At 35.2% G+C, this 26,807-nt stretch overlaps 1 protein-coding gene across 2 annotated transcripts; it reads right to left on the bottom strand.

The window, feature by feature from the left end:
* Positions 1-13,514: 13,514 nt before the first annotated feature.
* LOC133788869 (uncharacterized) lies at positions 13,515-18,750 on the bottom strand. Of its 2 annotated transcripts, none has more exons than XM_062226496.1 (7): positions 18,403-18,750; positions 18,238-18,317; positions 18,066-18,101; positions 16,438-16,686; positions 15,414-15,575; positions 14,519-14,608; positions 13,515-13,962 (listed from the first exon to the last, which is right to left on the bottom strand). In XM_062226496.1, the coding sequence occupies exons 1-7, from the start codon at positions 18,681-18,683 to the stop codon at positions 13,769-13,771; spliced, it is 1,092 nt and encodes a 363-aa protein (XP_062082480.1). In that variant the 5' UTR covers positions 18,684-18,750; the 3' UTR covers positions 13,515-13,768. The 2 variants fall into 2 exon arrangements, with proteins under 2 accessions (XP_062082480.1, XP_062082479.1); XM_062226495.1 differs by having other exon boundaries at positions 18,066-18,131.
* Positions 18,751-26,807: the final 8,057 nt, after the last annotated feature.

The following is a 26,807-nucleotide window of genomic DNA, read 5'->3' on the forward strand; positions in this document are numbered from 1 at the left end:
ATTGTGGGTAGGTGACGGAAGAAAGGTTTTACATAACCCCATGTTGCTAACAGAAGTCTGTGAACACCTCGTTATTGAATTGAAGACTGTTGTCGGAGACTATCTTTCTAGGGAGCCCGTAGCAACAGAAGATGTTCTTGATGAAAAAATATAGAGCCTTCTTGAACGTGATAGTAGTGAGTGGCTCAGCCTAGACTCACTTTGTGAAGTAATCGACTGCCACTATCGCATACTTCACTCTTCCTTTGCCCGTAGGTAGTGCCCTGATAAGGTCAATGCCCCAGGCCGCAAAGGGGCAAGGACTTGTCATTTGAGTGAGCTCGTTCGAAGGAGCTTGAGGTATCTTGGCAAAGCGATGAACACTTCTCACACTTGTTGACAAACTCCATTGCATCTTCATTTATGGTGGGCCAAAAGTATCCTTGTCTCAAGATCTTCTTGGCAAGGTTCCACCCCCCAGCGTGGTCCCCGCAAAAACCCTCATGCACTTCTCAGAGTATCATACTGGCTTCTTGCTTAGACACGCACCGCAGCAGGGGCAACAAATATCCTCGCCTTTACAATTTTTTGTCCATGATAATATACCGAGCTACTTTCTTGTCTGTGGTAACTCCCCTGAGGCGAGATATTTCACTATGGGATCCATCCAACCGTCCTGGGGTTGGATTGCTTCCACCTCCTTGGGAGCTGAGATGCTTGGGGAAGATAAGTAATCGATGGGGACTACATTGATTAGTTCAGTATCCTTGGTGGTTGCAAGCTTAGCTAGGGTGTCAGCGTTCGAGTTCTGTTCCCGTGGCACTTGTCAAATTGTGGATTTTTTGAAGCCATGCAACATCTCTTGGCTCTTCGCTATGTAAGCAGCCATTTTTTGTTCCTCGAGCCTGGTACTCCCTGAGTACCTAATTAACTACCAGCTCCAAGTCACTAAAAATCTCGAGGCCCTCGGCCTTCAGCTTGAGCGCAACTTGAAGTCCAACAATCAGCGCCTCATACTATGCTTCATTGTTGGAGTCGTCGAACTCAAATCTTAGGGCGTTGTGGACCCTGTGTCCTTCGAGGGATACCAAAATGAGACCTGACCCGACACCATTTTCATTTGACGATCCATCTACATACAGCTTCCATGCAGGGCCATCCATCTGGGCGCTCCCAGGTCCTTAGTGATTTCCCGTGCACTCGGCGATCAAATCTATCAGTGCTTGCCCCTTTATAGTAGTCTTCAGGAGATAAGTGATGTCAAACTGACTAAGTTTGACAACCCACTTCAAGAGTCTCCCGGACGACTCTGGCTTTTAGAGGACTTGCCGTAAGGGATGGTTCGTGAGGGCCTTGATGGGATGCACCTGGAAATAGGGCCTTAGCTTCTCCATGAACGGGTATCTGGACTATGCTCCAAGGAGTCTTATTCTTACATGGTACACGGGGTGCTAGACACGGCCTTCCTCACGGACCAAGGCAGCACTGATGGCATTCTTAGAGACAGTGATGTAGAGTATGAGTGTTTCTTATCCATGGGTTTTGTCAGGATAGGAGGGTGTGCCATATGAGCCTTCAACTGTTGGAATGCTTGCTCACATTCCTCCGTCCATTCAAACCTCTGCCCTCCTCAGATGATGTTGAAGAATGGGATGCACTTGTCAATCGCCTTCGAAACAAAGCGACTTAGGGAAGCGATTCTCCTAGTGAGGCTCTGGAGATCCTTATGCCTTTGGGGAGATGGTATATCGACCAGTGCTTTAATATTTTCAGGGTTTGCTTATATTCCACGAGCACTGACGATGAAGCCCAGGAACTTTTTGGGGGCAACTCCAAAAATGCACTTTTAGGGATTCAACTTCATTCCAAACCTGCAAAGCATTGAAAATACCTCCGCGAGGTCCTTCACGTGGCCGGAATATGTTCTAGACTTTAGCAGCATGTCATCTGCATATACCTCCATATTCTGTCCCTACTGTTATTTTAACATACGGTTCATGAGTCTTTGGTAGGTGGCCCCAGCATTCTTCAGTCCAAAGGGCATCACCTTATAACAGTAAACTCCTTTATCTGTTTGAAAGCTGGTGTGCTCTTGATCAACGATAGACATGGAAATTTGGTTATATCCCGAGTACGCGTCCATGAAAGACAAGAGCTCATACCCGGAGGTGGCACCGACCCTCTAATCGATCTTCAGCAGTGGGAAACAGTCCTTAGGGTAAGCCTTGTTAAGGTCGAAGAAGTCTATGCAGGTCCTCCAGTTGCTATTTGATTTTGACACAAGGACCGAATTGGATACCCACTTGGGGTACTGGGCGCTCCGGATGAACACGTTCGCAAGTAGTTTGTCCACCTCTGCCTTTAGGGCCTATGCTCTAGTCTGATCAAATGTCCTCCACTTTTTTTGAATCGAAGCGACGTTGGGATCGACATTCAAGGCATGGAAAATTATATTCGGGTCAATATCGATCATGTTGGAGTGAGACCAGGCAAAGAAGTCCTGGTTTTTTTGGAGAAAGGTCAAGAGCGAGTCTCAAAGTTTCCGCGTCCTTGTCCTTCTATCAAGGATGGAAGCATTTAGAGTCACCTCCTCGACTTCCTCCATGGGATCGACCACCCTCTCTTCTTGAACCCAGGGGTCCAACTCATTGGCTTCCTCAACCAACACTGCCTGCACTTTCCACGTCCTCGGAAAGAGGTTGTCCACGGGCCACCACCTCAACTACCATTATTGGTTGCCTGAGGGACATGTTGTAGCATTGCCTCACCTCCTTTTGGTCTCCTCGAACTGTACCAATTCCTGACTTCGTGGGAAATTTCATGCATAGATGTCGAATGGAGGTGACGACACCGAACTCCACTAAGGTAATGCGTCCCAAAATGGTGTTATACGCGGAGGAACAATCAACCACCACGAAAGTGCAATACTTGAAGGCATGGTGAGGCTCTTCCCCTAGTGTCACGGGCAGCTTGATTTGGCCCATTGGTATAAGACCTTCCCTCGAGAACCCATATAGAGTCGAGGTGCATGGGGACATGTCACTCGTGGTCAACTCGATCTTCTCGAAGGCTGACTTGAACAGGAGGTTCACTAAACTCCTGTTGTCTACCAATATTTGAGCCACCATCTTATTGGACACCTAGCTTTCGATCACTAAAGTATTAAGGTGCGGAAAGTGAACTCTTCGAGCATCGTCCTCAAAGAATGTGATGACTTGGTCCGTCATCTGCGGCATCTGGGCTAACAATTGATCTAATGCCGACACCTCATCATTGTGGTTTAAGGCCACGCTACCTATTTTGCGAGCCTCTAGAGGTGCTCCCCAAGTGGAGTCCTCCCGAGATAGTCCCTACCCAACCATTCACTGGAGGATGCCTGTTTGTTATCGATTGTGGCGGAGCTATGGGCACCGGGCTCGGAGATTAGGGAGCAGGGGGCTGTGCAGCTATTCCCGCGACTGGGGTCAAAACTTGGCGCCCCCCACTTCGAGGATATTGGTGGAAGTGTCCCAACTTGATGAGGTTCTTAATCTCATCTTTGAGCTGGCAACATTCATTGGTGTGATGTCTCACATCGTTATGAAAACGAAAAAACTTGTTGGGGTCTCGCCTCTCCCTGTCCCTTCGAATGGGTTGCGGCTTCCGGTAATGGACATGCTGCTCCATGGCCACAAAGATGTTCTCCTAAGAGTCCACTAAGTTAGTGTAGTCAGAGTACTGTGAGACATACTTCTTGCCACGGGCAGTTCCTTGTTCATCTTGTGTTGTCCCATTTCCTTTGGGCTTTCTGCCCTTGCCAGGCGTCTACTATTGCTGGGGGTCTGACTGGGTGTGGTGCAATGAGATGGAGCAGCAACTCCAACACTAAATGCAAGTTGATAAGCACTGTATCTACTAGGCACTACTCCATATCCCGTCGGAGCCGCACTGAAGCCAACGGTAGGCACGGCATTAAAGCCAGCTGGCCGGATGCTCAGACTGGACTGGGCTCCTCCCAAGCTCGGTTGGACAGAAGCGTAAGGTGGATACTGGGTCCCCAAAGCCACGGGGCCAGGCATTGTCAAAGCGAGAAAGGCGACGGGTCCCCCAAATGCTCCAATCTGGGCATCTTCCCAGCTGATATATTATTGTGCTTGACTGATGAAGTCGTCGAGCCGTCGGCACCCTCTCTGCTGGAGGCTATCCCGCAACGGGGACCCCACATGGATTTCGGCCTACATGGCCATTAGCTATTGGTCATCATCAACCCTCTTGGTCGTTGCAGCTTCCTCCTTGAAGCGTTTGATGTACGCTTTGAGGGTCTCGAATGGTCCTTGCTTTATGTTGACCAAAGCATTGACCTTAAAGCCCACCTTCCAAGCTTCTATGAATTGTCTTCAAAATGAAGACGATAGTTGGTGCTACAAATGAATGGATCTCGGCCTGTGTTTATTGAACCATTCGTCTGCTGGTCCTGTCAAAGTTATCGGGAACACATGACATTTGGCGTCTTCGGATACGCATGTACCGACATCAACCTATTGAACTTCGAGAGATGGTCAGTGGGGTCCGTGCTGCCATCATAAGACGTGATGGCATGTATCTTGAAGCCTTGTGGCAAAGGGACTTCCATTATGTGAGGAGCACATGCATCCCCATCCTCATCATCCGAGTTGGAGTCATGGCCCTATTGGCGTGCCATTCTGAGTATGATCCTCTTCAAGCTTTCTAACTTCGCGCGGAGTGGGTCGCGGTCTTGGTTGGCACTTTGTCCTGGGTTATCTCTCCTCCGAGTGTTGAGGTTGTCCCTAAGGTCTGATTCACCTTTATTTGCGGGTTCACTCCCATGGGCCTTATTGCACCGACGAGCATTAAGGTCGTCCCGTAGGTCGGACTAACCTCGGAATGCACCACTGTCCTCGGGGTATGCCACTTCCGTTTCCCCGTCGAACTCAATATTCTCATTGTTAACTGAGATGATGATGTCGCGCTCTCGGCCAACAGAGAAGTTTCGCTTGTTGGCCCCTTGGCCATTGTTCCTGTGGTGATGGCGAGGTGTTGGGGGGACACCACCTCTGGGCTGAGCGCAATCCGTATTAGCGCACCTAGGAAGAACACCCCGAGCTCCACGGGTGCTGATGACCTGGTGATGTCCTTGGGCTCCCGGGCCTTCACCCACGCTAACCGGCCTCGGGGCTTGATTGTCTTTGGGGTTCCGACTACCCTTCTTTGGCTTAGGATCAGGGTTATCGTCAACCTTACCTTTGCCAAGGTCCTATGGTACAGGTGGGGTTCCAACTCCAGCTGGGTGCACGGGGGGCACGCCAGCTGGCGGATCTCGCACCAACTTAGTCGGGTGCTCAGGAGGCACACTGGCTGGATCGACAAGTGACATTCCAAGTGGGTGCACAAGTGGCACACCAGCTGGCTTCCTAGATGGTACTTCACCATGGGGGTCCACTCGCAGCCCTTGGGCCACCAGAGTAGCCATCATGGCGTTAACCATCTCTTGCAGGGCGGCGATGTTAGCCTCTTGGGTGTCGACCTTTTGCTGCTGAGTGGCCACCTGGTCGCGGAGTGCCACCACTTTTGGTGTCTCCTCTGCGTCCATGGGATGAGGAAAATCCTCCTCATAATACTCGTCATCCATGCCTTCATATTCGGCATTTTCTTTGTAGTCTTCCACCATCACAAGGAGGTCATGCGATGTCATACGACTGGTTTCTCCTCCCTCGGCTATGGCATGAGGTGCGGAATCGTCTGGTGCATTTCTTCGAGTGGTCACCATGGCTATGTTCTTCAAGCTTCCTTCAAGCTCTCAATGAAAGCACCAAAATGTTGACTGTCTTTTTCAGTATCAACTTAATCTAAAAGATTAAAGGAAATACTAAGAAAGAACACAGGGATTTTACGTGGTTCAAGCTATAAAAGAGCCCTGGTCCACGAGTTTCTATTATTTAGTGAGTTTGAAGCTTGTTATAGCAAGCTTCAGTGGTGGTTCTCAGGCAGCGTGTATATTGCGCTGAGTTACAAAGTTTCTCTCTCTAAAAAATCAAACACTTTACAAGAAGGTACCCCATCCCTATTTGTAGGGGTTGGGGTCATTAATGTTAATCATCTATCATTAATACAAAATTCTCCCACTATGGGGTGTTAATGCTGAATTAATACAAAAAGGATTGCACTAAATAGAGACTACGGCGGAGGCGGATTGCACGGGGCCCATTGCAGAAAGTCGCATATCAACTTTATGGGGAGCATATCTCTGACTGTCAGGGTGCGGCGCACGTTTGCCCGTGTCAGGTGACGTTGTAGGAAATGTCGATTGTCGAGTGTATGAACTCGACACTGCTAATCGAGGCCCACCAAAAGTTGTCAGACGATCTTCTGGTGGCCCACATTCGCAGTGACTGACACCTGGCAGCTATCCCAGGTTCGAGGACCAAAATCCTGGGCTTGGGAGATGAACGAGTGAAGAGAGCTCCTCGGGACGTGGCCCCACCTGGGGACATCCTCGCCTTGAGGATAGACCTCGGGACGTAGCCTCACCTAGAGACATTCTTACCCCGAAGACAGACCTCATGGCATGGCCTCACTCGGAGACACCCATGACTTGTCCAACTTGGGCTTATTGGAGGGGTTACACTCCGAGAACCTCATGACAAATCTTGTATAATCACTCTTAAATTGTCACATGTCGAGAGGTGAAAATACGGACAACAAAGTCAATTATAGTTTTAACATCTGATTTTTGATCAACTTGACTTTTATGGAGCATTGATCACTAGAATTACTTTGTCGTATTCCAATGGGTCAACCGTTTAGAATTTTGGATCGTTACAATTTTGCTCAGCTTTATCCATGTGATATTTCTATAAGGGATTTAAAGGTACTAGAATATCAAATTCAAACCTATGTTGATAATATGCGTTCTCATGTTGAGTTTTAAAATTTGGAAAGGATGGTTGATATTTCTAAGAAACTAGTTGAGACAAGAAAAGATGAGGTATATCCATTGGTTTATTTGCTTATTGAATTGGCATAAAGAGAATTCTCTCCCATGAACATTGTGAAAATCAAATGCGCAAGAAAATGGGAGATCATTAGTTGAATGACAGTGTGACTGTGTATCTTGAAAATGATGTATTCAATGCTATTGATAATGAGATCACTATTTTCAAAACCTGAAATCTCGCCTAGGACAACTTTAAAATGTACAAGTTGAAAAATTGATTTATTTTGCTAAGATTTTATGAAATTGTGTATTTTTTTTTTTAAGTACTGATTGGAATTCCTTGATAGTGAACATTCACAAAATAAATTATCTTTATTATTTTAATTATTTTTTTCAAAAAAAAAAAAAAAAAATTTGCACCCCCTTTAATCAATTCTTGGGTGCACGACTAACTTGAGTTGCTCTAAGTTAAAAATTATTCTAAATTATTAGTAGGTTAGGTTGCTTGTTGAAACTAGTTTAAAACAATGAAATTTACTCATTTAGTAGTGAAAATTACATTTAATATGGGTTTTTCAGTAAAGTTTTCAAAAATATGGCTTTTTTTTCTAGTATTATTATATGGCTTTTTAAAACTTTTATTCCATTCTATGGGATTTTTTTCCCATATTTTTGTATAAAATCATTATTATGCCATAGTTAAATTTATAATTATATTTATAAATGTAGAAGGGTAATTATGTAATTTCGTTTGTAGAAGGGTTATTATGTAATTTCGTAATTATTTATTTAAGTTATTATATTATGTGAAAAAATTATCTTTTCAGTTTTTATATTATTTATTTTTAATTTAATTTTATATAAGTTATTATTTACTTTTTACTTTTTTTACTTTTTGATTTTGTTTGATTTCACCGAACGGTTTTCCCCTTTCTTCTTCTCCAGCTGTTGCCGAACGGCGTTGCAATCGGTGGTTGTGGCAGGCGAACGGTAGTCGTCCCAAGCGAACGATGGTCGTTGAGCAAAGGCATTTGGTGGTTTTCCATTTCTGTAAGGATGCTCCTATTTGTTTGTGTTTCCTTCTGTTTTTCATCTCCCACACACACACAGTTAGTTTATAATCTGTGATTGAATATTAGAATGTCTCTACATATATATTGCTTGCAAGAAAAAGGCCCGTGGTAGGTGAAGATTTTGTTTATGTGGTATTTTAGGTTTCAATTTTTAGTTGTTTTATGACCTGTGATGGAAAAAGTCATTGTGGGAAGCAGTTATATGGGTTTCATCATGAGCCTTGTTACATTTATCCTACACTTTGTATCTCTCTTCTCTTATCTATGGTGCCTTGTAGTATTACTCGTGTGTGTGTGTGTGTGTATTTATATCTCTCTCTTTCTCTGTCATAGGGTGGGTGGACAGTGTAGCAAGGCTTATAATGGAGATTCCCATGTTGTGTACTGTTTATGATGAGATTAGTTCTTTTAGGTTTCAATATTTAAGTGTTTTCTGAGCTGTGATGGATAAACTCATTGTGGGAAGCAGTTCTATGGTTTTCATCCTGAGCCTTCTTACATATATCCTACCCTCTGTCTCTGTCTTCTCTTCTCTATGGTACCTTGTAGCAATACTCGTGTGTGTGTGTGTGTATATATATATTTATATCTTTGTCTTTCTCTGTCATAGGGTGGGTGGACAGTGTAGCAAGGCTCATAATGAAGATTCCCATGTTGTGTACTGTTAATGATCAGATTATTTATGAGATATAAGGGCTGTCTTTGGTTGATCTTATTCTTTTCTTTTGAATATTCATGTTTGTTTATCCATGTTGTTTTATAATGCTACTTGTTAATAATATATGCTACTTGTTGAATATTCATGTTGTTTTATCCATGTTGTCTGAATATTATTAGTGTTTTTTTATATAGTGATGGGGTAACTAGTTCCCACAGTCTTTTTTTTTTGTTTCCACGATGTGTAACTGGTTACCCAAATGTATAATCTAGTAGTATAGCTGAGGTAACTAGTTACCACAGTCATCTTTTGTGTTGCAATGCTTTGTGTAACTGGTTACCAAAATGTATAATTTTGATGTTTAGCTGATGGTAACTTGTTAGCCAAACTTTTTTATTTTTGTTGTGCAGATGATTGGAACTGGTTACCCTTTGTTTTTTTATTATGTTTTGTTGTAAGTGGTAACAGGTTTCTACATAGTGGTCTTATAAGCATTTATTTTTTAAAATGCAGCATATTGATGTGATGATGTATTATTTGAGGAGAAAGGTTAAGTTGTCCAAATGTTTGATGTGGAGGGTCTCTACTACTGATAGTTGTTTTGCCCAAAATATTGTCTTCATGTATGAGAAATTTGATAAATCAGGCAGTGGTGCATTAAACATTGATGACAGTTGTGTTGCTTTGAAGATTATGAGGGGCAAGTCATTATTTTGCAGTACTCACTGGAATCTACTTGATCATGTTCTTATGCCTGTTAATGTGAAGGATTTGCTCATTGGCTTTTGCTACATTTTGACATAAAGAGGAGGTTGCTCATTGTTTATGATTCTATGTTAGAGGCGAGGCATGAAAATATGAGTTTACCTGTAATTGGAGCATTTGCTGTAATGCTTCCTCTTCTATTGGAGAAGATTGGTTTTTATGATCGTGCTGACATAAATATTGATATTAGTCCTTATGATGTTGCTGAGAATGATTCTTTGCAATTGAGTATTGCTAGAGGCGTTCCTCAACAAGTTGAATGGTGAGTTTTTTTTTTTTTTTTAAGTTTGTTTATCTTGTTTGTTGCTGGTTTTGTTTTTATGTTCTTAGTTTTTTTTGTGTTTGTAATATTGCAGCAACTGTGGGATTTTTACAACGTATTTTTCCGAGCAATTAATTCTTGGAAAGGAAAATGAGATGCCAAAAGAAATTGATGCTCAGTTGCTTCGCCAAGACATTGCTGTTAGCTTGTATTTTCATGGGAAGAAGAAACAAGAAGATGGATATTTGACTAGCGATGAGTTTAGTGAAAAGCTTTTGGATAGGAAACAGAAGAGGAGGAAGACTGCTGCATAGGTTCACTTAAGAATACTGCATAGGTTATTTAGGAAGCTTTAGGAAAGGATATTAGACTTTTTTTATTTTGTCTATACTTTAAACCAGATTAGCTTTTGGAAAAGGATGTTTGACTTTTGGAAATGATTACCAATAGTCAGTTTGATACTTGTATATGTTAAATTGGTACTATTGTAAGACCTTGGTTACTTAAGAATATTATATATATATCTATGATCTTTTCTGTGTTATTTATTTGTATATATTTACTTAGTTTTTCGAATATATTTTAATGGTAACCAGGTACTTTGTTTGGTGTTTGTCTTATATACAAAAGTGTAGCTGGGTACTTTTGGTGCTTGATGTTTTTGCTATTTGTGATAATTTTTAGAGCAAAGTATCCAATTTATGTTGTTTTTTTTTACTGTATTTCATGTTTAATAATTATATTTTGTACATATTCTACTTTTAAAGAAACTGAGATATTTTAATGGTAACCAGGTGCTTAGTTTGTTCTTCGTCTTTTATACAAGGGGTAACTGGTTACTTTTGGTGTTTGTTGATTTTGATATTCTTTTTTTTTTTTTTTGTGGCAAATGTTAAATCAAAGTACCTACTTTCTTGTTGTTTTTTTTTTATTTCATGTTTAATAATTATATATAATAATATTAAACTTTTTTAAAGTAACTGTGATATACAAAGCAATTGAGATATAAAAACCAGGTGCCCAGCTGGGTCATCATGTTATATACAAAGTGGTAACTGGTTACCTGACCCAAATATTATGTTTAATTTTAAAAAATATGTTTTCATGGTGTTGGTTGCATAAATATTTGACAGATATCAAAAAAACCAACAATTTATTCTAAAAGGAATCTTATATGCTTTGTGTAATCATTCAATTTATTTGAATTTGTAACAGAGTTATTATAATACTCAATAACAATGTATGAATATGAAAGTCACTCATTTAATGAATGAAGCTATGATATGGTTGTTTTGCTGTAATATATCAAGCTATGACTTTTTTTTTTCTGGTTGTTTGCCTTATCAATTGGTGGATTCCTGCAAGTCTTCCTATTATGTCCTGGTTGGCCACATTTACCACAGGTGATTATGACTTTTGGTTCTCCTCTTGATCTTATTCTTTTCTTTCTTGGTCTTCCTGTAGGGATTGTTGCCTTTGGAGGTAGCACCACTATGTCTAAGTGTTGTGAGAGATTCCATTCATCTTTATGGGGCAAAGGATGAACATTTTCTTCATACATTGCTTTCAAAGTTTCAAGTTGTCAAGAGAACAATTTGGTGGAATCAATATTCCAGTCATTGTGTACCCTTCGTACTCATTTTTTTCATTCCACTTGCCTCCAAATTGAACCAAAGAAGTAGTATTTTCCATACCTGTAATATTTTGTAAATTTTTAAGTAGTTAATTGGGTGTAACTGGTGAAGGTAACTTGTTACTGTAGTCTGCAATTACATACTTCACTGGAAAACTTAATTGGAAAATATGACAGTTTTTCAAGGTAACTGGTTACTTTGTTGTTACTGAAAGTTTTGACAATTTAGAATTCAGACCAATATGAAATGTTTTTTTTATCGCAAAGACAAAGTTGAATCTAAAATAATCATATTTCTTGTTTTTTGTATATTTTTGGTCAATCAATATAACCATATTAGTAGGTTTAATTATTTTTTTCAAATTTCAAGTTAATTATTATGTTTTTTTTTTAAATGGACATCATGAACTTCATGATTACCATTATAATCTGTAAAATAGGTATGAGAAAAATATGAAATCAATGGTTCTATATTATGTAGAAGAATTAGGAATTTAATAGATATTAAGTTGAATAAAATTATATTAATATAGTATTTGACAGAGCAAGATTTTTACAAACCTGGTTTTCTTGGATGCTTTGGACGATGGAGAAGTTCGTCGCCGGAGATGGAGGACATCGCCGGTGATGGAGAAAGACGTCACCGGAGATGGACGTGGTTGGAGAAGCAGATCCGATTGTAGGAAGGTGTTGTTTCAGGTGGCTGGAGGTAACTGGAGGTTCGGGTTTGTGGTTGCCGGAGATGGGTGTTCTTGCTGAAGAAAAAAAAATTCGGTTGGGGATGTTTTTGATCAAGTCAAATTTCAGCATGGTAGTATGTGCATCTTTAATTACAATACAACCCTCCTTAATGACTTATTTGTTTTATTTTTTAATGTGGGATAACTTCCCCATATTCTGATTTTTTGTAGTTAAGTTTTTCCATACAAAGTAAGTAAAGTTTAATTACCATATTTTTGCACATTAATGGCTAAAAAGCCATATTTATGAAAAATCCGCCATTTAGTACCCTGTGTTTTTGTAAAGTATCGTTTTGGTACTTTTTTTCAATAATGCTCATATAGTACCATGTATTTTAAAATCATACATATTTGGTACCTAGCTCTGATTTAATAAATGAAATTTTATCAATATGACCAAACTGACATCACTTATATGTAATTAAGTAATTAAATTTGAATTTGGAACTTACATATTTGATAGGAGTTTGATTAAATCAGCAAAATTTTATTAATTAAATTTGAGTAAAGTACCAAATATGTACGATTTCAAAATACAGAGAACCAAATATGTACGATTTCAAAATACAGGGTACTAAATGAGCATTGTTGTAAACACAGGGTACCAAAACGAGACTTTACAAAAACACAAGGTACTAAATGGTTTAAAAAAATATGATTATTCAAGTTTAATATAATCATGAACTAGTTAAGTAAAAAAAACTATAAATATGCTTTAAATTATTAATAATTGTCATATTTATATGGTATTGATGCAGCGCAATTTATTTGCTTAAATGTATTATAAGAACTAGTTTTCTTTTTTATTTTCGGTACGTGTATAGGTTGAATTTTTTTTTTTCTTTTTAATGACTGGGTACATTGTAGTTATAACAAACAACTCACTAAATTTCAAAAAATTCCAAATAATTTAAGATAAAAAAAAAAATGTTCAAATATTTCTGTTGCACGCATATACAAAATATTTTACTCTAATTTCGGTACCCTAATAAAAGGAAATGGGAGAAAAATAAGAATTAGAAAAATATTTTCCAAAAATTAGCATAAAAATGTTACGCCCTCTCCTTGTGCTTCTTACTCGGTGAGAGAACTGCAACCATTACATAATGATTTTCAGCTCGACAAATGGGCATTAAAACTGTAATTTGCCATTAATTTGCATTGATCATCGGTTTCCCACCAAATGTTGGCATTTTTAGTCTCTTCCTTCTATGGTCCTCGCATATATTCCAGTGTAACATTATTGAAATAATTTTAGGGTGCACGACCCGCTTTAACTCGAGCAATAAAGATAAATTAAAAAATTACAGTGACAACTCTTAAGTAAATCTTGTAGAGCATGGCTGAGAATATTCTATCAAGACTCTTATGGTTGAGGAAAATAATAATAATAATAATAATAATAATAAAATCATTTTCATTTTTTCACAATCCTGACAAGTTAACCTTTTAAATCAATTTTGGTCCATGTGGTGTCAAGAAATTAGTGTAATTTTTCAAAATAAATTTTCAACACGACCATAAGTAGGAAAGATAGATAAAGTATCATCTACACATCTTTTAGCCGTTCCCCCCTCCATAAATAAAAAATTAAAAACCTCACCACAAAATAAATAATAGATAATGAAAACTATTGTAGACCACAAATCTGCACTAGTGAAAGGAATGATTTACAATAGAAATGTTAAGTAGACAAGGTTAAGAAATTTCCATTCTTTAAAAGGTCAATCATCATCCCCCCAGGCATCATCTTTAAGTTTTTGCCTCGTCACAATGCGGTTCCTCCTATCACCTTCCTGTTTTCTCAGTTCTTTTGAACCAAATGACGCCGAGGGTAATTTCAGTCCCATACCTTGTGCAATCAGCCTCTGGGCAGTTCTTGCAGATGTCTTTGGCCTAGGTCGAGGAGGTTCAAGATCTGAAAAATGTATAATTAAAATGGTTTGAGTGCCAGATGCATTGACAATAAAACAATGCTAAAATTATTCAGTTTCTTCAATATGTAGAATCATGAACCTTTAATTACAGAACCAAAAAGCATACCAACAGAGGTGTTCCTTATGTGTGTTACCATCTAGCATCTTACCAAGCAAACTAGGATAAAGTTGATACAAATCTTTATTTTATATTTTATAACATGCCTCCTACTGGTTATCAGAAAATTACTACGGAATTTTAACAGAAATGAAGATTTTTTTTAGCAAATCAATCAATTCATTTAATTTTCACTTCTTAAAATTCGTCTATTTTAATGCAGCCTATTAGAAACCATCAACATTCCAAAATATCAAATTGTTAGAAGATATATATGAACTGGTTTCTTTATTTTCATAAAATCTCCTTATAGGTGTCAGAGTATAGACAAACATACACACAAGGACTAGGAGAAAATCAAGTAAACAAGCAAGGCATGTATATGATAAACTACAAAAAATTACCCATTGAAAGAAAAAGGAATATATAGAGTATTTTACCTTTGGGTGAGATTGAGTTTATCAGCTCATCATCATCACCAAGTATATATACTTTGAATGCACAACTTATGCAGTTCTTGGCCTCAAGTGCTGCAATAAAAAGATTTAAGATTGTGAATTAATATATGGACAAAAATAATTGAAAGAAAAATAGTTCTTCTGAATAATAAAGTGTACTTCACTTATCAATCAAGATTTTTTTCACCAGTCAATAGAAACTTATCACTGAGACAACTAATATACAAATTCTCTGACAGCTTGAGATTGAAAAATTAAGCATAATACCACCCCTTAACTATATAAAATTATAAATCAATTCCAATAAACCAACTAACTAAAAAATTGAAGAAACACTTTGAAGTTAAAAAAATCTTCCTGTAAGAAATCACAAATAATATTAAAATGAGAAGATGGATGCCTAAAGAAAAAAAAAAAAATTGCTCCAAAGAATGATCTCGCTTTAACAAGCTGCTTGCATTTATCCTCCATCCTCATAATGAGTCACTTTTCTGGTTGTAATTCGATGATAGGATATTCTTTTCTGTATTAGATAATGAATGGCTTCTTGCATTGTAATTTGGATGAAGCCTCATCGTCTTTCTATTAATATAGAGTCTGTGTTTCTTATATAATAAATAAAAAATTGTTTTAGATCAAACATAAAAGAATTACAATGAGGCAAAAAGAAAATTTGCGTCTGTCATAAATGTCAAGGACTGTAACCATTCTATTGAACATTTAAGCCCGGGGAAGACTAAGCAAGTCAGGATTCACAATACCTACAAATCTACAGTACCAGAATTTACATCCAATTTGATAGGGGATACCAAATAGATTGTTAACTATTTACATGAAATGAGCATTTTTTTTATAAAAGAAGTACAACATGAATTACCAACTGATGGTGTCCGGAAAACTGCAAGTGCAGTGGTATCATTGACCCAGCGAATTACAACTCCACGATCTCTGAAATTCTCGTAAAGCTTCTCCAGTTCTATTGTTTTAGTGCTTGGTGGGAAATCAGCCAAAACAAGGACATGGCGAGTACCATATGTTGCTGAACACAATAACAATCCTTAATTATGTTTTTTACGACAAGAATCACAGACTAGGAAGCTTTAACAACTAAATTCTATTTATTACGATTTACAAATAAAACACAAAGGCTTACAAGCCTTAAATATAATTGACAACTCCAAACATATTCCCCTTTTTGTCACCCAGCTTCCCCCACAAAAATAAAAAAAATAAAATTACCACAATTGCTATCATCAAGGGAATCTCATTTTTCATAAATGGAAGGTATGACTGACATTAACTCTGTAATGCTTATGGTTATATATCAATTCTAATTTGTTTACCATTTTCAGAAAGAAAGTAGGATAAGGCACTAGTCAAAACTATTTGGTCCTCGTAATAGACCATGAGAGTTTGATCGAGAGAAAACAACTTATTATACTGTAAAGAAGGCACTAACTTTTTGCAATCCTTGAAGACAAGACACTATGCAGTGTTTTATATGAAAGCCCTTGGCCTCTTACACAATACGTTATGATGGACCATGGAAACAAAAGAATAATTTAAATTTATACTATAAATGATAAGTACCACCAACACAGAGACTTACAAAACTAACAAGTTGATATATTAAATAAACCAGTATTAGGGGAATGTAAGAAAACAAAAGGCATTTCAGCATATAAACCCATCTTTAAAAAGAAATTTTGATCCCTAACTTGTTATGCGTATTAAATCTCTAGTCAATGACATAACCAAACACATTAATATTGACAAATATCTTATATTTCATAAATACCTAAAACTAAAGTAAAGGGAAATGGCAGTATGAACGATCAAGAATAATATAAATATTGACCATAAAACTATAAATTGTTGAATACTTGTAATTAGCAACTTACATGTTGTAATCTCTGTATTCCTTTCTGTACTATGGGAATCATCTCCATCCTCTAAATTATCTATAACTGACTTATCAGATAAATTATCACTGTACAATTCATCTTTCTTATAAGAAAATGTTCCCCTTCCACGCCGCTTAGGGGTAGCGGTTTTAGGATTGGCAGTTTCCAAAGAAAGTTTTGATACTCCAGGCAGACATTGTGAGGAAAGTAATTCATCAGGTGAGCGCTCGGCAATAGCTTCCCAATCTGTAGTTTCATAAAACAATACCTGGTCATAATCATATTGGAATAATCTTACTACATCAGGAGTACAGCTAATGGCATCATAGAGCAGAGACTGCAGCTCAAAGTTACATAGAACCTTCCAATTGAAAGACATATAGGAAAATAATGTGACATGATATGGTGCTTATGGTTAAACAGTTTGATGACATTTCATGTTGATCAAGAATAATTAAAATTAGAGCATATGCATACAGTCCATGATTTATTTCATGAAGATCTTAAAATAGGTATTTTAAAACACTATTGCTGTCTTGTGCCAGCAAAATAGTACAAAATGCCCCACAAAAGACCAATTGCAACTGAAATTGTGAAAGGCAAAAAAAAAAACATAAGTTTATAGCCACAAATCATTTGGTAATGCTTACAGTAGGAAACCTCTGCATTTGCTTTTTAAAAGGACACTCCCGGAGTGTTCCTTAACTAGCTAAGAAGCGCATATTTAGTATACTGTTTTACTTTTATGTTCTACAACAGCTATTAAAGAGCATTTTTTCTGTTAATGAAATGATAGGAGTGCAAGACATTTAGACATAAAAAATGATAAATTTAATGCATGTTTCCTTAGAGATTTCTATCCCCAATTTTTCTAATAAGTATTACCAATCATCATGCACTTTGCTGTTGTGATACCTAATACGTTATTTTGGACAATTTTCTCTTGGGGAGGGGGTTCTCTAGGTAATAATAATAATGACTTCTATGAAACTTCCAGAGCAATATTCTTTGCAAGAGCTCCTGCTTTTTCAAAGTAACTGTTTTATAACTCTACCAAGCATATTCCATGGCTCTAGTAGAACAATTGTTCCCACAGAGGGCCTCCTAAAACCAGCAATATTACCAAATAGAGTTGATAGGCTGAGGAAGTGGTAAAGGTCATAAAAAGTTAATACAAAATAATATGTACCTTTAATCTTAATTTATAGGAATGCTGATCTAGACTAAACCCAACTTTGGGTCTTTCTTTTTCTTTTTCTTTTTTTTAATGGGAACCCAACTTTGGGTCTGCTTTACACTAAACACGTATAAAATTACCAATTATACTCATATGTTGTACCGTAACATAAAGTTGTAAGTTTTGGAAATTCAAAATTTCTATCTTAAATCTCCTCAGATTCTCTGAAAACAGTAAGAAAAATAGAAAGCCCAATATTTCAATGCAATATCACTCTTGTAAAGTTTAAACCCATCCACTGAACAGTTAAGGCGGGAAATCACTATTCCAGTTCATAATTCAATTACAGAAATTGAATCGTCAGCCTTATTCTGATTGGTCATATTAATACGAGTACTAATGCCCAATAAAATAAAAATTAAAAAGCGCAGAAACAATAGATACCTACCATCATCCGAAGCCTCCTTCAGTGGCGAAGTATCATCTGAAGAGTTTGTAAATATTTCGATATTACCTTCACAATAAGTTAATATCCAGATTCAATGAAGGAAAATATAAACTAAATCAGCAATGGAATTTCCAAAGTATGAATGACCTAAAGAATTAGTTTTCCATGGTACCATCAGTTGAAGATTCAATGCGAATTGGAGCAGAATCAGGCGACAAGCATGGCTCCTGCTTCAGAGTCCCATGAGAAACACTGAAATTAAATGGAAAATACAAATAGTTGAGACTCTAAACAAATTTCAGTGCAACCAAACAAGATACGGAGAAAGAAACTGTACGCAGAAGAGGAAGAGTGGAGGAGACGGTGTTGAATAGTGGAAGCTTGAGAGTGAAGTTGATCGGCTTTGAGAGAGAAACCCTTGGAGGAGTAGAGTCGAGCAAGGTCGGTGAGAGCGGAAGGCAGTTGGGGGTGGGATTCCGATGTTTGGAGGTTTGAGATGACCGATTCCAAGAGAGAGATAGCGGCGTCGGTGTCTCCGGCTGTGAGCAGGTCCTCCACGGATTCGCTCCAATTGTCGTTTGCGTTGGTAATGTTGCCGTTCTTGACTGCTTCGTCCATAGCAGTTGATGAGTTATGGATTCTTCTTCTCACAAGACTAACATATTGAATTTGTCGTGAGTGGTATGGTAACACACTGCTTTCAAAAATATAATATGCTATTATTAATTACACTTTTAAGTAAGATAATATTTTATTAATATTTTTGAAATTTTTTATTAAAAATATCTACATGTTACAATATGGTAATAACATAATTTCCAAACCTAAAATTTGTTATTGTAGAGACAGCCCAAGCTATGTATAAATAATTGCATTTATGCTTTTGCTCAATTTTATTTAGAAATTAAAAAACATAACTGTGTTTCGCGCTTTATTTTGTAATTATTAAAAAATATTTTTTCGGAGGTTGTGTGTAAGGAATTATTTTTTACTCTACTCGTACAACATACTTCTTATATGGATACATAAGGGTGTCTTAACCGTAATTTTTTTTTATGATAGTGTTCATTATAAAACGAGTCTCTTGCACGTTTACGAAAATTTCTGAATAATTAAAGTGCCGAAAATAAAGTTCAAATTGTTTGTTGTACGTGCGCTTTTATTTAATATTATTATTATTTTATACGCTTTGCGTGGTTTTTTTATATAAAAAGTAAATTTATGTATAAGAAAATTTATGTTTTGTGTAAGAGTCATTTTGACCGATTACTTGTCTGAATACTTTAATTTTAAAAATTAACTTTTAGACCTCGCATTTTGTTAAAATGTTTAAAAAATAATAGATAGATCGATTATTTGAACACTGTATTTTGACCCTTTAATTTTAAAAATTAATCTTTGAACCATGTATTTATTTAAAAGGTTAATAATTCATTATAAAAAGTAAATTATATATGTTTTCTGTAAAGGTTTACACCATTTTGAATCTTGTATTTTAGTTGATTATCTGTTGGAACTCTTTATTTTTAAAAATTAACTTGTGGACCTCAAATTTTGTCAAAATGTTAAAAATAAGAATAGATAGGTCGGTTATTCGAACACTATATCTTGGTCAATCACCCGTTTGGATTCTTTATTTTTGAAAATTAACCTTTAGATCATGTATTTATTCAAAAGATTAAAAATTCTTTATAAAAAATAAAATATATATTTATATAATTTATATTTCTATAAGGGTTTATACCATTTTAAATCTTGTATTTTAGCTGATTACTCATTTGGATCCTTTATTTTTAAATTTAATTTGTGAACTTTGTGTTTTGTCAGAATGTTAAAAATATAAATATATAGATAGATTTTTTCAACCACGTGTATTTTAGTCGATTACTTGTTTTTGGACCATTTATTATTTTAAAAATAGGAAAAATAGATAGACAAGTAGATTGTATCATAATTAAATAGTATGAAAATTGTTCATTCGCAAAATGGATGCACGAATTAAAAGTGACAATGTGTAAAATGATTATAGTAGACTTTAAAGCTATTAAGTGTTAGCCACGATTTTGGCCAACGACGAGTAGACGTCAAAACTACAATGAACATTCAAGAGAAAAATACGACACAGATAATTTTATAGTGTTCAGCCCCAATTTATTGGTAATAGCCTAATCCACTTGGAGTTGTGATATATTTAGCCTACACTTAAGATCAGATGAACTTGAGCCAACTGAGTTTCTTAAGTGCAAGTAGAAAAATATAGAGTTTCTCTCTCTAGAGAATACAAGCCTTATCTCTCTCACCTCTCAGAAAATGCCCCAAGTAATAGTCCCCAAAATCTCAAACACAAGAGAGTTTTCTCAGTCTAAAAAGATCCGATCAGATCCCCCAAAATGATGTCATGAGCCATTTATTTATAGGCTCATGGATCGTACATAAATATCTCTCTTTTACCGGGTCATTGGTTCTTCCAACAGACTTTAATTAATAAAATATAAATAAATCTAATATTACAATAATATGACTATTATTCCGGGATATCTGAGAGATTCCCGCTGCAGTTGAGAATGATTTGGGTTGAAGCTGTTACTGAGGACATAGGCAAACACCTCTCGTCGGCAAAACACATCTCTAGCACACTTCTAGTCTAACATGACACATCTCTGGTCTAGCTTAACACATTTCTGGTCTAGCAAAACGGACTGACTGGTCGGCCAAACACCTGACTGGTCGGACAAACACCTGACTGGTCGGTCATGACACCTGACTGGTCGGTCATGACACTTGACTGGTCAGTCAAAAATCCTTATCGGTCTGACAGAAACTCTACCAGGTCGGTCAGATCACTTTATCACAACTCCGAAGAGCCAATACATTTATTGACTATTAATGTGTTTACGGACCATGTATTGTCACTTGTCACTTCTGATTGCCACGTCATCGAATTCCAATTTTTTGGGATAACATTAAGTATATATATACTTATCATCTTTATTTTTATTATTATTTAATTATTTTTGTGGCTATATAATTATTAGAAAATTAATTAAATAGGTATAAATTAGAAGAAAAAAAAAAGAAAAAAAAAATAGAGTGCTTTCAAAAGATTTTAGAGTATCATATCACCTCTTGGGGATCTCCTTTATATAAATAATAATAGATAAATAGATTTAATTAATAATGTTCTAAATTAAATTAACCTCACGTGTGTATATTGATATTTTTAATTATAAATATTAAATATCAAATTAATAAATGAAAAATATTGAAGATAAATAGCAATTTATATATTATTTATTTATTATTGTAATTATTTGAAAATTAATTGTTAATATTTGAATTTGAAATCTCAAAACAATGAAAAGGATAAACGTAGAATGGAAATTTTTTTAAATAAATGTCAATTTATATTTGATTGATTTATTATTATAATTATTAAAAAATTAGTTATTAATATTTGATTTTAAATTTGAAATATCAAAACATAAAATAAAAAGATAAACGTATGTGGAAGTAAAAATTTGAAGATAAATGTCGATTTATAAATGGTTGATTTATTATTATTATAATTATTAGAAAATTAGTTATTAATAAGTATCTTATTTCAATTTAAATCAATATTTAAATTATATAAGTAATTATAATTACTATATATGTTTTAGACATTTTTTTAATTTAAGTAAAAGAAATCAAAAGAAATATATGAAGATATGACCTCATAGAAATCAAATAAATGAAAAAAGTATAAGAAAAAACAAAATCATAGGCATGAACGACATGAACTCAGATCAAATGAATGAATTTGGAATAAAATAACTTTGGTCAAATTGAAATTCAAATTATATATGAAGATCGTAATTATATATATAAATATTTAGAATTTAAAATATATATTTAGAATTTAAATACCTCTCATTTAAAATAATTAATTAATTTTTTATTATTATAAAAAATAAAAATAGATTATCGTAACTATATATATTTAGAATTTAAATATCTCTCATTTCAATTAATGAATTAATTTAACTCAAATTATATATGAATTAGATATAAATTTTTATTTTTTTATTCATAAATTTTTAAAAGACGAAAAAAAAAGTGAAAAAATAAGAAATAAAAAAAATGCTTTGGAGAAATTTTAGAATGTCATATCATTTCTCTGGTGCTCTCATTTATATAAATATATAAATTACAATTAATGAATTAATTTAATTCAAATTATATATGAATTAGATAGATATTCTTATTTTTTAAATCATAAAATTTTAAAAGAAGAATAAAAAAAATGAAAAAAAAATGAGAAAATAGAAAGAATGATTTGGAGCAATTTTAGAGTGCCACATCATCTTCATGATGCTCTCCTTCATATAAATATATTATAAAACATAACAGTGTTTTGCGCGGTATTTTGTAATAATTAAAAAATATAAATTTCTTATATTTTTTAGGAGATTTTGTGGTTGAGAGTCATTTTTACTCAACTAATACGACACACTCCTTATATGGATACGTTGGGGCATCTTAACCCAATTTTTTTTTTTATGATGGTGGTCATTATGTAGCAAACCTCCTGCAGATTTTTAAGAAATTTCAAATAATTTGTAATGTTGAAAACAAAGCTCAAACAGCTTGTTACACACGTACATTTTTTTAATACGCTTTCACGTGGTTCTTTATAAAAAAAATTAAATTAGGTATAAATAAATTTATGCATTGTGTAAGGTTTATTTTTACCGATTATCTGTTTGGATTCTTTATTTTTAAAAATGAACTTTTATTCAATTTTTGGCAATAGGGAAAAAGTGTTGGAAGGAGGGAGAGTATAAAAATGATGGAGAGGATAATTAATTTCCTCAGTATTGTTTGATATTGAGGGGATAGATTTAAATGCAAAATTAGTAAATAATCTATTATTAAATAATATATGTATAATTTTTATTGAAGGGCATATATGTAATTTTTCTAATTTTTTTTGTCTTATTTTTTATTCTTTCATTTTTTTTTTGAAAAATTGATTTTGGAGGATTTGGAGTGAGACTTCTTCCCAAACATAGGGACTTTATGTTTCCATCCCTTCTATCGAACTCCAATTTCTGATTGTCTCAAGTAGCAAGTGACTAGGATCTTTCAGCCCTCGATCGATGACATGGCAATCAGAAGTGACAAGTGGAAATACATGGTCTGTAAACAACACATTAATAGTCAATAAATGTATTGGCTCTTTGGAGTTGTGATAAAGTGATCTAACCGACTTGGTAGAGTTTCTGTCAGACCAATAAGGATTTTTGACTGACCAGTCAAGTGTCATGACCGACCAGTCAGGTACCTGTCCGACCAGTCAGGTGCTTGGGCGACCAGTCAGGTGTTTGGCTGACCAGTCAGTCCGTTTTGCTAGACCAGAAATGTGTTATGCTAGACCAGAGATGTGTCATGTTAGACAAGAAGTGTGCTAGAGGTGTGTTTTGCCGACGAGAGGTATTTGCCTATGTCCTCAGTAACAGCTTCAACCCGAATCATTCTCAACTGCCGTGGGAATCTCTCAGATATCCCGGAATAATAGCCATATTGTTGTGATATTAGATTTATTTATATTTTGTTAATTAAAGTCTGTTGGAAGAACCAAGGACCCGGTAAAAGGGAGATACTTATGTACGATCCATGAGCCTATAAATAAATGGCTCATGACATCATTTTGGGGGATCTCATCTGATCTTTTTAGACTGAGAAAAACTCTCTAGTTTGGATATTTTGGGACTGTTACTTGAGGTATTCTTGGGGCATTTTCTGAGAGAGCTTAGAGAGAGAAAGCTTGTATTCTCTAGAGAGAGAAACTTTGTATTTTTCTACTTACACTTAAGAAACTCAGTTGGCTCAAGTTCATCTGATCTTAAGTGTAAGATCTATATATCACAACTCCAAGTGGATTAGGCTATTACCAATAAATTGGGGCTGAACCACTATAAAATTATCTGTGTCGTATTTTTCTCTTGAAGGTTCATTGTAGTTTTGACGTCTACTCGTCGTTGGCCAAAATCGTGGTCAACAACATATATTATAATTATTATTAGAATAAAAAAGTAGAAAGCAGATAGATTTTCTCCCTTAATTAATTAATCACCATAAATTAGAAAAGTAGAATAAAAAAATGAGAAAATATATTTAATTAAATATCTAATCAAATTGGAATTCGAATTAGATAGATATTTTTTCTTTAAGTATTAATTAATAATTATAAAATTAAAAAGAATGAGAAAATAGATAAATTGATTTATAACAATTTTAGGGTGCCACATCATCTACTTGGAGCTCTCATAAATTAATTAATAACCATAAATTAGAAGAGTAGAATAAAAAAAATGAGATTAAAAAGTGTATGAAAATAAAGTAGAATAAAAATTGAGAAAATCTATTTAATTAAATATTTTTTAATAAAAGTAGAATAAAAAATGAGAAAATCTATTTAATTAAATAACTGTTCAATTAAATATCTAATTGTTATTCATATTTTCCACCTTTGACACGTGGCAGGGTCAAACGGGTCCATGGGCCCTCAGTATAGGTCCAGGCCCAACTTGGGCCCAGTGAACAATGTCAAGAAACCCTAACGGCCCGGACCATACTAAGCCCGATGACAGGCAAGTAGCATAACCATAGTGAGGGGGTCAGTGTTGGGAAACTTTATACAGAATCTTTATTTATTTTCATGTAGATCTAATATTAAACAAATTAATACGAGACAACCTAGAACATGTTTCTAAAATTGAATTCAAAGAGAAATAATGATAAGAATATGAGACAACCTAGAACATGTTTCTCTAACCCTTGTATCCTTTCTGTCGCAGGGTATTACCAAGAAACTGAACCGTTATTCAATTTTCTTCACAGCCTTCCAAAGTATCCTTAGAGTCACCTAGACTAGAGTGGGCAATTCTCAACACATAAGATAGATACAGAGAGAAGAAAATACAGAGAGAAGAAGAGAAAAGAACAATGAGACATAGAAAAAGACTTATGCAGTATAGAGAATCTAAAACCTATCAGAAACTTGTGATTCAACTTATTTATTTCAACTCTCACTTAGCATTCATTTTATAGACTCAAATAGGTCACTTATTTAATTAAAGAATCAATAAAATGATAGCCAATAATCAGCCATAGGTCGAAACTATCATGGGCTTTAGGCCCGTGAAATTTCCCATTTAATTATAAGCGTGTTGGACTTAAAATCAAGGCCTGTATTATTTTCTATTGATTACTTAATTAAATAATTATTTAAATCCTTTATCAAATTAATTATTTATAATTTGAACCTTGATTTAAACTTATTTATTAATTTAGATACTAATATATCTTAATCAATAAATTTGCCCTAATTTCTCTTTTATTCTCTAAATTGTATAACTCTGCGAAACTATCCGAAATTGACCTAGTCAACTTTGATAATTCTAATTGATAATTAAATAAATTAATTGAGACTATCTAGATGATTTTAGCCAAGGTACAGTGGGGACCATGAGCCTATGAAATCAAGCTCCAATAAGTTATTATAAATCTAACAAATAAATTTACTAACTTATTAATTCTGAATCACTAAAGACTCGGAATTACACTCTTGAATTCATAGAACGCTCTATAAGTAATATAGAGATGTTATTAATTATCCATTGTTACAACCATAATTGTCACTCAATCCTCTATAGACGATCTACAATGAGATGAGACTAAAATACCGTTTTACCCCTCATTGTATTTTATCCTTAAAACACTTAGTTCCTTATAAATGATATTTCAGTAAACTAATATTAATTACTGAAATGAGATCTCTATCATTTAGTACCTTGAACCAAACTAAAAGGAAACCATCATTTCACTTCTTCATCAGAAGCGATAGATGTTCATATCTATGATTAACACTCCCACTCAATTATACTACCGAGTTCCCAAGATGTAAGTATGGGCTAGTCCGTAGGGTAAGCTGGTTACGAACAAGTCAAGGAACTCAAATAATACAATCAGTTAGAATCCTAACCACTCAGAATTGAGATTGAATTGACCTATGTTCAACTATATGATATGAATAGAATAGATAATAACGATATGTTTACTTATCCTATCAACTGTCAATATCGGTCCAGTCCAATGTAACAAATACATCCGATCTTATCTACTTTGCTAATGTTCTGGAAAGAACATAACACTGCAATGTGTAAGTAGATCATATCGTAGATTGGCAAGTCAGTGTAAATCTTGTGCACTGACTAATCTTAGGACTAACTTATTTTGAACATATAAGCATATTTATATTCCACTGTGATTGCGTCACTATAAATATGATTAGCTATATGCTCGGGATTTAATAGAAGTTTATATTAAACAAATAATCATGAAAATAAAACATGCGAGCAAAGTAATTGACCAAGTCAAAAAATGATTTCTATTCTTTTATTGATAATAAAACGAGATTACAAAGAAATTGAGTTTTAATTAGGGCATAAAACCCCCCCAACAAACTCCCACTTGCACTAATTGAAACTAATGCCTTAATTCTACTAATCTCATTTCTTTGATATGCTTATCAAATGTAGCTTCTGGTAGTGTCTTTGTAAATGGATTTGTAAGATTTTCTTCAGATGCAATCTTCATAACCTTCACATCTCCCTTGGCCACATATTCTCGAATAATATGATACTTCCTTTCTATATGCTTACTCCTCTTGTGACTACGAGGTTCTTTCGAGTTGGTTAT

Source organism: Humulus lupulus, chromosome 7 (assembly GCF_963169125.1).
Source record: "Humulus lupulus chromosome 7, drHumLupu1.1, whole genome shotgun sequence".
In the NCBI taxonomy this organism is placed as follows: Eukaryota; Viridiplantae; Streptophyta; class Magnoliopsida; order Rosales; family Cannabaceae; genus Humulus; species Humulus lupulus.

Bases quoted from the DNA above. Each gene is read 5' to 3' on its own strand.
- LOC133788869 (XM_062226495.1), bottom strand. From the start codon at position 18,683: ATGGACGAAGCAGTCAAGAACGGCAACATTACCAACGCAAACGACAAT. The intron at 18,132-18,237 runs GTACCATGGAAA...CTTATTGTGAAG, and splicing joins CATTGAATCTTCAACTGATG to GTAATATCGAAATATTTACA. The intron at 15,576-16,437 runs GTAAGTTGCTAA...TATTGTGTTCAG, and splicing joins GAATACAGAGATTACAACAT to CAACATATGGTACTCGCCAT.